General features: G+C 60.7%; 1 protein-coding gene across 1 annotated transcript; it reads left to right on the top strand.

Annotated features, from left to right (window-relative positions):
- Positions 1-823: 823 nt before the first annotated feature.
- On the top strand, positions 824-6,268 carry IRX1 (iroquois homeobox 1). The gene is made up of 4 exons (XM_055308564.1): positions 824-1,127; positions 4,058-5,102; positions 5,438-5,510; positions 5,823-6,268. The coding sequence occupies exons 1-4, from the start codon at positions 855-857 to the stop codon at positions 5,878-5,880; spliced, it is 1,449 nt and encodes a 482-aa protein (XP_055164539.1). The 5' UTR covers positions 824-854; the 3' UTR covers positions 5,881-6,268.
- Positions 6,269-11,020: the final 4,752 nt, after the last annotated feature.

Here is an 11,020-nt window from a genome sequence, read left to right as displayed (position 1 = left end):
CGCAGAGCTCGGCCGCCTCCCGCGTCTGCACCGCCAGGTGACCCGCCAAGACCTAGGGGCCCCGCGGACCGCGCACCGGGGTGCGCTCCTGCCCCGGAGGTCCGGGGACGCGGAGGCAGCGCCACCTCGGAGGCGAGGCCGCTCCCCGCCGGCCGTCGGCGCCCCAGCGCCCGCCCCGCCGCCCGAGCGGCGTTGGAGCCGGCGCCGAGGGGTTTCCCTGAAAGAGGGACGCACCTCGGCTTGGGCGCGGCACGCCCCGGGGTCCGGCAGCTGCGAGCCGGCGCGCGCAGGTCGGGAGACGGCGGCGGGGCCCGGCCGGGAAGCAGCCCGCGGCCGGCGGCCCCGCGCCCGCCGCCCCGCAGCTCGCGCGCCCTCGGCGGACGGAGGGGGCCCGAGCGGCGCGGAGCACCACGTGCTCGCCGGGAGGGGCGGGAGCGGCCGGCTGGGGCGGGCGGGAGCCCGGCGGGGGAGGGGGCGGGCGGGGAGCCGGGGGCGGGGCCAGCGCTCAAGGGGATGCCAATCAAAGCATCAACTTCAAATTGTGTCTGAAAGCCCCGCCGCCGAGCGGAGGGCGGCCGCCGCAGTCGGCGCGGGATCGCGGAGCCGGGCGCAGCCGGGAGCCGGGCGCCAGCGAGCACCGGGCCGAGCAGCAGCCACCGGGCCCCGCCGCCGGGCCGGCCCGAGTGCGCCCGCCCGCCCGCCCGCCCGGCCGGCCGCCCGCTCCCACCGCCCCCACCCCCACCCCCACCCCCGCCGCGCCGCCGCGACCCCCGCCCCGCCCCGCCCCCGCCCCCGCCCCCGCCCCTTTAATACTTGCCCGCCGCCGCCGCCGCCGCCGCCGCCGATCCGCGGACATGTCCTTCCCGCAGCTGGGCTACCCGCAGTACCTGAGCGCCGCGGGGCCGGGCGCCTACGGCGGCGAGCGCCCGGGGGTGCTGGCCGCCGCCGCCGCCGCCGCCGCCGCCTCGTCGGGCCGGCCGGGGGCGGCGGAGCTGGGCGCGGGCGCGGGCGCGGCCGCCGTCACCTCGGTGCTGGGCATGTACGCGGCCGCCGGCCCCTACGCGGGCGCGCCCAACTACAGCGCCTTCCTGCCCTACGCCGCCGACCTCAGCCTCTTCTCGCAGATGGTGAGTGCGCCGGGCCGGCCCGCGCCCCCCGCCTCGGCCGCTCCCCGCCGCGCGGGTGGGCTGGCGGCGCGGGGGGCGGGCGGGGCGCGCGGCGGCGGCGGCGGGGGCGCGGGGAGGCCGGCGGGCGACGCGAGGCGGGAGGCCTGGGCCGCGACCCGGGGCTCGGCGGGAGGCGGGAGGCCGGAGGCGGGAGGCCGGAGGCGGGAGGCCGGAGGCGCAGGCCCGGGGCGCGCGCCGCGCGGGCGGGAGGTGGGGGCCCCAGGCGCCCGCGCCCCCCTCGGCTCGGCGGGCGGGGTTCCGGCCGCGCGGCCGGGTTCGGCGGGACGCCCCGGGCCGGCCTGCGGACCCGGCTCGCGCGACCTCTCGGGCTGCGGGGGCCGGGCGGGGGGCGCTCGGAGCTCTCCCGCGTCGGTGGACTCCTGTGGTTGTGTCCGACTTGGCCGGAGGGAGCCCTGGAAAGCCTCGGAGACCTGATCGAAATAAACCCAACAATGGGGAGATGAGACGGGGCCGGATGGGGTCTCGTATTGGAGGGTGTGCAGCTTTGAGATTTAGCGGGGGGCAGGGGGGGGAAGAGTGGAAATGATTTTGGCGTCTGGAACGGTGTTTGCTTTGACTTTCGTTAAGTTGCCAAAGTTTTCATTTCTTTTGCACCGAATGAAAAGCACTTTTCTTTCCGCGTTACATAATGGAGGATTAAAGAAAACAGAGTCCCTGGGCTTAAAATAAATGCTGTCCTCTTAGTCTCCCGTCCCAGTGGGTGTCAGATGGGGGGAGGGAGCTGCAAATTTCATTCTCGGCGGGGCGTTCGCCATTCTGTCGGTCCAGAGGATCCATTTTCCCTGGTCTGACTGCAAGGTCGCGCTTAAACTTCGGGCTCCTGGGGAACTGCACGCGGGCGCGGGGGGCCCGGGGGCCGGGGAGGCAGCCCCCTCTGGCGCTGCTGCTGCCCTCGGGGTAAGGGCAGTTTGCAGCCCCCCCCCCCCACGTGTCCCGGCTCCCCGCAGAAGAAGAGCCAGGAAATAAATACCGGCCCACTGTACACGAGCAAAGCGGCTGGTGGGGTTTTCTGTAACTTTTCTTGTAGTTTTGAAAAGAAAGGCTATTTCTCTGAAAGCGGCCCCAGCTGCCTTTCAGACCACTGCTATCGAAAAAGATCGGCTCCCATTTTGTTCTGGCGGCTGGGGATGCCAGGGAAGCGATGAGAGATTTACAAGGTATCCTTTCAAAGAGAATTCCCAGCAGAGAAGAGGCCGAAATGTCCTCCTTACAGTTACAACCAAAATAATTAGAAAAGTGCCAAGTACGTTTTGCAAAGATTGGGCAGAAACGAAATCTGGCCAGGGCAACCTTTTCTCTGTGTTTTCCACCACCAGACTCATTAGTCAAAGAAATATTCTGCTCTTCACAACTTTCTCAGGCTGGGAACCCCCTCTGCTAACATAGCAACTGGACCGTATTTACGTGGAGAATTATCATTTTTTAAACAGAAATTTTGAGTACGGATGTGTGCCATTTGGGACCCCCCCCATGGTGTTTCTGCAAGAGAAAGGGAGCTGTGTGGTGTGAATCTGCTCCCATTGTAGTGCAATGGGGAAGGGAAATGCTTGATTTTTAGTGTCTTATTTTATTTTATTTTTTCTAAAGGGGGAAACCTTGTAGAAATGCCCCCCTCCTCCCCAAGGTGTATGTATCTGCTACTGGTCTCCCTCCAGTTCTCGGAAAGTAAGCTTCAATCCAAACTCTTCATTCTAGGCCTGGGTTTCCAAGCCGTTATGATTGGAAGTCAAAAGATAAAATTGAGAGTGAATGTCGGTCTGGGCAATTTATGGTAATAATGAGGCCTAATGAGGTTGTTAGAAAGATAAAATGTTATTTACCAAAAAACCTGATGGGATAATTTGACTTGCTGTGTTTTACTACGGATGATAAAAAGAATATTGATCGCAAATAAATCACGGCCTCTAAATGCCTGCAAACAGTTTGTGCTTGCTCTTGCCACATCACAGTCAAACTTAGGAGATAAAGTGAGAACAGGCCTAGGAGAGCAGTCCCCTTCCCGCAGCCAGCGGCTCCGGGGCCCTCGCGTTAATATTTTACCGGTGAATCCCTGCTTTTGTATTAAAAAAAAAAAATGGTGTTTTTCTTATTGTTATTGATGATGGCCGGGATTAAAATTTTAAATTACCTGTCACCATCGTCAACCTTTAAGTGTGGGGAGCCATTATATGCAGATTAATTTGGGAGCTAAAAGGAGTGTGCTTTCATTTTAAATTGCTGGTGGATTTGGACCTAAAGAAAACCCCGAGGTGGTTTATTTTGCTTGACCCCCTCGGGGTCGGAGGGGGGGGGGGTTAGGCTTTAGGTTCTTTACATTTGGAGAAACTGTTTTCTCAGTGCAGTTAAAAGGTTTTCCCTTCTAGTTAGTGTGAGATAAACTTGGAAATTACGGCTCTTGAAGTTGTTGTGGGGCGTGGGGGTGGAGGGAATTGAGGGCCGCCTGGAGAAATTCTATGGGGCCTTGGCCCCCGTTGTGGTCTTCTGGATCTGCAAGGTTCTGGAACTTCTCTTGAGTGACCAAAAAAAAAAAAAAGAAAAAAAAAAAAAAGAAAAAGAAAAGAAAAAAGAAAAATAAAAAAAAAAAGAAAAAACACCCCAAAAAACAAAAACACAAAACCAAAACCAAAACAAAACAAAAACCCCTTAAAGATGGTTGGAAGCTCAGTTTCTAGAGGTGGCTCAGGATTCTGACCCCTTACTTCCTCCCTGGGTGGTGCACTGGGGGCCTTCCTGTTCTCCAGCGGACAAGAGCGGCTGCCCCCCCATTCCCAGTTTTGGGGACTCATCGCGCTCTCTCTCTCTTTTTCTCCCTCTCTTCCCTGCACCCCGGCTCTCCCTCTCTTCCCCCCTTGGTGGCTCTGTGGTTGCAGGGCTCACAGTATGAACTGAAAGACAACCCCGGGGTACACCCTGCCACCTTCGCAGCGCACACGGCGCCGGCCTACTACCCCTACGGCCAGTTCCAGTACGGGGATCCCGGGCGGCCCAAGAACGCCACGCGCGAGAGCACCAGCACGCTCAAGGCCTGGCTCAACGAGCACCGCAAGAACCCCTACCCCACCAAGGGCGAGAAGATCATGCTGGCCATCATCACCAAGATGACCCTCACGCAGGTGTCCACCTGGTTCGCCAACGCGCGCCGGCGCCTCAAGAAGGAGAACAAAGTGACGTGGGGTGCGCGCAGCAAGGACCAGGAGGACGGAGCCCTCTTTGGAAGCGATACTGAGGGCGACCCGGAGAAGGCCGAGGACGATGAGGAGATCGACCTGGAGAGCATTGACATCGACAAGATCGACGAGCACGACGGCGACCAGAGCAACGAAGACGACGAGGACAAGGCGGAGGCGCCGCGCGGGCCCCCGGCACCCACGGCCCTTGCTCGGGACCAGGGCTCGCCGCTGGCAGCCGCCGACGCCCTCAAGTCCCAGGACTCGCCCCTGGGCCTGGTCAAGGAGGGCCCGGAGCCGGGCAGCACGCGCCTGCTGAGCCCGGGCGCCGCCGCGGGTGGCCTGCAGGGCGCGCCGCACAGCAAGCCCAAGATCTGGTCCTTGGCCGAGACGGCCACGAGCCCCGATGGCGCGCCCAAGGCCTCGCCGCCGCCTCCCGCCGGCCACCCGGGCGCGCACGGGCCCCCCGCGGGCACGCCGCTGCAACATCCTGCCTTCCTGCCCAGCCACGGACTGTACACCTGCCACATCGGCAAGTTCTCCAACTGGACCAACGGCGCGTTCCTCGCGCAGGGCTCCCTGCTCAACATGCGCTCTTTCCTGGGCGTGGGCGCGTCCCACGCCGCGCCCCACGGCCCGCACCTGCCTGCGCCGCCGCCACCGCCGCAGCCGCAGCCGCCCGTCCCCGTGGCCACGGGGGTGCTCCACGGTGACAAGGCCTCTGCTCGCAGCAGCCCCGCGCTCCCAGGTAGGGCGCCCCGGGGTGTCCGCCCCGCCCCGAGCTGGGAATCCGGAACCCACGCAGAGCGTGGGGGTGGTGGGCGAGCACCGGCCGGGGAGACGGAGGCAGAGGCAGCCAGAGCCCGGGGTGGGCAGTGATCTCCGCCGGGATTAGGGGACGGAGGCCGCGTCGGGAGAGCCGAGTTCTGTCGGCAGGCCTGCCCTGGGAGACCCGGGCCTAGCTGTGGGAGGGAGGGAGTGGGTGGGGAAGAGGCTGGAGCACCTCGGCAGCAGCCTCTCCCCCACCCCGCCCCAAGGCGCACACCTGTCTCCTAACGCTCTGCTTCTCCCCCTCCCTCGCAGAGAGAGACCTCGTCCCCAGGCCGGACTCGCCGGCACAGCAGTTAAAATCGCCCTTCCAGCCCGTGCGCGACAAGTGAGTGCTGTTTGCTCGAACCCTCCGTGGGGCCGGGGAGCCGGGGTGGCGGGGGCAGGGGCGGGGTGCTCGGGGCTCCGAGCGCGAGCAGCGCCGGGCGGGCAGGGTCCTAGGCCACTGGCGGGGGGTGCCGTCCGCCGGCCCGGCGCGGGGGCCCTCGGACTCCGCGGGTTTCTCCCGACCCGGGAGCGGCGCGGGGCTGGCGACCACGCCCCCAGGAGCCCGGCTGGCGGAACCGGTGACTCCGGGTCCCAGCGTCCCTCCGAGACTGACGGTGCTTGTGCCTCTTGTCTCGCTGTGTTTCCCCTGCAGCTCGCTGGCCCCGCAGGAGGGGACGCCGCGGATCCTAGCAGCCCTCCCGTCGGCCTGATTCAGGGTCTTCTTTTACTTTTGCGGGGGGAGGGGGGAGGAATTCGGGAGGGAGGGGATGAGGGAGGAATTAGGACAAATATTTCAGAACTGGTGTAAAGGACAAATATGGCCACGACGTCAACGACTCCCATCCATCGCTTTCTGCAGAAAGGGGCTCGTCCCGGCCGGGGTCCAGGCAGCCCGGCCTCTGCCCACACCTCTGGTGGCTGTCACCCGCTCCGCTCCGGTTGATTATCTATCGGCTCGGTAAATGCCCCACGTGCTTGTGTCTTTTTTTTTTTTTCCTTCCTTCTTTCTGTATATAGAGTGATTTCAGATTGTAAATAGCGCGTCAGCGAACTTGTCTAAATCATATATTTTTGTCTAATAAACTAAATGAAATGATGCCCACTGCTCCTGCTGCTGTGTGTGGCTGGGTGTCTGCAGGAATGTCTCGGATCCTGGGATGCTGGCAGGGCCCAAGTGCCCCTGGCTGGGGACGAGAGGCTCCTTGGGGAGTTTCCACCCCAGGCTGGTGTTTCTCACAGTCTTTTGGTTGTTGTTGGATTTGTTAATGTTGTCACTAGCGCAGTTTCTTGTTGGCAGTTTAATTCCTCCCAACCTTTAAGAGGTTTATCTGGGGGCACGCCTTCTCGGGACATAAATGAGTTCGATTTTTAGTAGTTTATAAAACCGATTTCTTCAAGTGGCACAATGGGGGAAAAAATGAAAAGAATTTCCAATTATGTCCCCAAAGGAGAACTTCAAATTTGAAATCAATTTATAACTCGTTGTCTCAACAGTGCATCCTGGCATCGGGTCGTTTGGTGGGTAGCGTGAGGACATAATGGAGTATGAAATTTTGGCTTTTGAATGTATTTTTTAGTTACTTGGTTAAATCAAACGTGGAGAGAGATTGGAAGGCTCTTTTAAGCTGTCCTGATGGCCGGCGGAGATGCAGCGCCTGGGTTCCCTGGGCTTGTGAGCCAAGGAGCTGCGGTGGCCTCGCGGGCTGAGAAAGAGGGGTGGGGGCTTGGTCGCCCGGGGATGTCCCTTTAAGCCAGGGCTCTGCGATGGGCGCCCGGAGATCGGAGGAAAAGAGCCTCCGGCGGCGGGCGGCGGCGGGGTCCGGGAGGAGGGAGGGAGCGCCGCGAGGACAATGCGGGGCCGGCCGGGAGCGGGTCTCGGATGCGCACGGATGGGAACGGGCTCAGGCCCTGGGGAGCCGCGGCCGGCAGGGCTTCGGGCCTGGGGCGCTCCGAGCGGACGCCCCTCCGCAGCCTGCAAACTGGGCGCAGACGACTTTGGGCAGAAATCCCGGACACCGAGGATGCCAGCATTAACAGAACCGCCGGAGGACGTGAGCTGCAGGGGAACCTGCCCAGTGCGAAAGGGGCCGAGTGCAGGCGCGGAACACCCCCACCCCCACCCCCACCCCCACCCCCGGCTGGATATTCGGTCTCCGGCCCCTTCAGCCCCAGCTGTCTGGGCGCCTCGGCCCAAGGGGGAGGTCTGGGCGCGGCCGTCTTTGCCCCTGGCTCCTCCGTGGCGTGGTGGGGACGCACCGCACGGGGGATGGCCCCTCGACCGGCCCCTTCCACGCCATCCCCCGGCTGTCCCCGTGGTTTTAGAGCAAGAGGTCCCCTCCCGGCCCCCGAGGCTGGAGGCGGGACGGCGAGGGCAGACGCAAAGGCGGCGGGAGAGCGCGCACGGGCGGCGCGTGGGGCGCGGGGCGCGGGAAGCGCGGGGGCGATAGGGGCGAGAGGGGCGCCGGCCGGGCCGAGGGCGGAGGGCGGAGGGCCCGCCGCGGGCGCAGGGGCTGCGGCTACGGTGGAGACGCTTCCCCTCCGAATGGACGTGCTCGGCGCGCCCTCTATGGGCTGGAAGAGGAATGGGGTCCTGACCGCGGCGTTGTGGCTGCTGGGCGGGGGGGGGGGGGGGGGTGGAGGGGGGGCATGACTGGAGATCTGAGGCGCTGGGCCTGGGAGTCGCTGTGGGCACCAGCCTCCATTTGTGCTCAACCGGCTCCCTCTGTGATCTCGGGTGCCCCAAGTTGTTTGGATTTGGGGGTGCGGCGGCGGGCCTGCTGGTTGGACTGCTGGTGATTGTGTGGGTTCCAGGCAGGGTGCTGTCATGGTCAGTGTGCAACTTGGGAATTTGGAAAGCAGTTCCTGGTCTGCCCCCCACACTAGAGCTTCTGGGGTCATGGCACTCCCCGTTCCAGAGTTCCTGGGTTGGATCCTCACACCCTACCCTGATCACCAGGGACAGATGGGTCTTGTGTACTTGGCAAGAGTGCAGTCTAGATAGTTTGGACCGTTGGTGTCTTGCTCCTCTGATGAGGAACCAAGTTCTTGGCACACAGACAGGTTGCTCTGGCATCCACAACGTGCTGGTGGATCCCTCCTGGGTAACTGCTGGAAGCATCAGGTGGGATTCAGGTGGGTGGCAAAGTCCTCTGTCCCTGGCAGCCTCCACTCTCTTTTATTTCCTAGAATCAAGTAGGACGGCCCATACAGGCATCAGCTGCTTGCACACCCTTTATTTCTGTTCTGTTCTTTTTCTTGTCCAATACCTTTTGGACCCCTAAACGGTGTCTCCCAGGGGGCTGGACCAGCTTGTGCTCAGCACCTGAGTCCCACGCCTGAGAACCCTGTCCATGGTCTAGAAGTCCTGAAGAGTCTGTTGCCCCCCCCATCCTCCCACCGGCTGACCAGAGTTTCCCATGCAAAGAAATCAGATCTCCAGCCTCAGAATTATTTTTCTCAAGTGAAAAGGTAGAAATGAATTTTTAATCAAGCATTGAAAAATCATTTTTGTTCTTTGTGCATGATTTGTTTCCATCCTTACCCACCACCACAGCTACTTGAGTGTGCTCGCCTAGGGTACACAGCCCCCCAGTGGGAGCACCTGCTAGGCATGCTGTTTCAGCTCCTGAAATATCTGGGAGTAGACATAGAAACCTCTTTTTCTTCTAAAGCAAAAGCAAAAGTTCTTCTGGAACTTTCTGCATATGTAAAGGAGCTGTCATACTCTACGCCTGCCTAGGGACAGTTTCAGGTAGTGGTGGTAGTTCTGTGACCAGCAAGCAGATTTAAGCAGAAAAGGTATAGGATGGGGAAATAGAAAGGACAGCCAGAGCAGAGGATTTCTGTTGAGTCTTCTGGTAGGGAAAGGGTAAGAAATCCTGTGCAGAGACCTTCCTCTTTCTGCTCCAGTGCAGGCCCATGACAGGGAGATCATCAGGAGCTCATACCTTTTAGATTCTCCCCCCCCCCCGCCTCCTTCCTACCCCATGTTCCTAGTCTGAAGACTTGGGGAGTGGGCACAGGTCCCACCCCAGTCATTGACCTGCTGGATGCTGGAGTCTGAAATCTCTCCGTTCCCACCATCCATCCCTCCCTCCTTCGATCAATTATATTCACCAGCACATTTATCTCGCCTGCAATATGGAGAATTCATATTCATATCTCGGTTTTAGTGGTCTGACACTGATTAATGTAATACGCGCCATGGCTCCGAGGGGCGCGCCACCCGATGAATCATGCCCTATAAAGTTTCAGTCGTCCTTGTAGATGGGGCTCTGCCAGAGAGCCAAGAAGCTGGAGAGGGAAAGAGGGAGGAGAGAGGAGAGAGAAAGGACAGGGTGGCCATAGTACCCGGGGGCCCTGGGACGCATGATGGCCCTTAGCCCCCAAACATGGAGTCTTTGGCTGGCCTCGGCCCCTCTGCCAGAACCCTTCTCCTGAGTTGGGGCATCAGGTTTGGAGCCTATCCAGCTGCCCTCTTTCCTTTCCTTCTGGATGGTGCAAGCAGGCTAGAGATTGTCTGGCTACTCCCAGCTGGGGTCTGGGTAGGACTGGGGCTGGCAGCTGGAAACCCAGATTTGGAGAGATTGGAGCCAGGAATGCTCTCTCAAAAGTGACAGGGTCCAGGTTGCTGTGGGGAGTGGGATTTTAACCTTGCATCCCCCAAGTTAGAGGTTGGAAAGGAGTGGAGGAAGCCACTCCTTTTTTTTGCTGGCTGGGGGCAGCTTGAGTAGGTTTGGAGTGGGCATTAGGGACATGGAAGGCCTTTGGAGCCTCTGGGTGGTCTCTGCCCACCAGACCTATGCTGCATGGGCCACATGCAGGACCCAGCACTGTGACACCAGTCAGCTGTGCTTTCAGGCTTCCAGGGACCTGAGAGAGCCCTATCCCGGGGAACCTGACACTGAGCACAGACCTTGTGGGCTCCATGACTTCCCAGGCCCAGTGGATGCATCCCTGGGGAGAGTCCTGGCACATCTTGCTGACCGCTTATGTCGAATGTTAGCTCTAGGTGGGGAGGGCAAGCAGGGAGACGGCCCTGGGTCTAGAATCCAGAGAAGAAAGAGCTAGGAGGTAGAGGGAGCATGCCCTGGGGCAACTGGCAGCCCCCAGCTCCCTGTAGGGATCCCCCAAAGCCCTTGTGGACAGAGTGTGCCCCTGGATACATTTCCTGGGCTATGAGTACTCATCATGGCATGAACTTTGAGTGAATGGTCTCCAGTAAAAAGCCCTGCAGCCAGCTGTCTCACGCCCCACTTAGCCCAGTGGGTGGGGTGAGCTCTCCAGGTCTTCTCTGGGTCCTACCAGCCAGTGGCTCTAATTATAGCTGCAGAGCTGAAAGGCCTCCTGAGGTCATCCCTGGGGGACTGGTGGCATCCTTTTGTGCCCCAGCTAAGGAACCTGCCATACATATCCTCATCCCCCTCTCAATAAGGACTCTGAAATGGGCTCTCTTAGAGTGAGCATAGGGGGGCACAGAGCAGGTGGGCTGACCTATCAGACCGTGACCCAAGGCCTGGTGCCCACCATGGTTTTAGGGACCCATGAAAATGTTTGTTCTGATTTCTCTTCAAATGAAAAAAAAAAAATAGCCTTTTAGGTTAAAGGAAATGTGTTAATATATAAACCACTATATTCATCTTTATGCCATCAGCCATTGTAACATTTATATTTTAACATTTGTTTTCAATGGCGAAACAGGCCCACTGCCCACAAAAGTCACAGAGCGACCAGGGAGAGGAGGACCCTGGAGGAGCCCAAAATTCTAGAATGATCTTGAATATGGGAAGTCAGAGGGGTGAGGTGGCCCTGAACCCTGCCTGAAGGGGCGCACAGAGGGAGCCTGGCGCC

Source organism: Nyctereutes procyonoides, unplaced genomic scaffold (genome assembly GCF_905146905.1).
Source record: "Nyctereutes procyonoides isolate TBG_1078 unplaced genomic scaffold, NYPRO_anot_genome, whole genome shotgun sequence".
NCBI lineage: Eukaryota > Metazoa > Chordata > Mammalia > Carnivora > Canidae > Nyctereutes > Nyctereutes procyonoides.
The sequence above is the reverse complement of the archived record's forward strand: the minus strand, read 5'-3'. Positions and strand labels throughout refer to the sequence as shown.

Coding starts and splice junctions, on each gene's coding strand:
- IRX1 (XM_055308564.1), top strand. CDS start 855: ATGTCCTTCCCGCAGCTGGGCTACCCGCAGTACCTGAGCGCCGCGGGG. Junction 1,128..4,057: donor TCAGCCTCTTCTCGCAGATG/GTGAGTGCGCCG, acceptor CTGTGGTTGCAG/GGCTCACAGTATGAACTGAA. Junction 5,511..5,822: donor TTCCAGCCCGTGCGCGACAA/GTGAGTGCTGTT, acceptor TTTCCCCTGCAG/CTCGCTGGCCCCGCAGGAGG.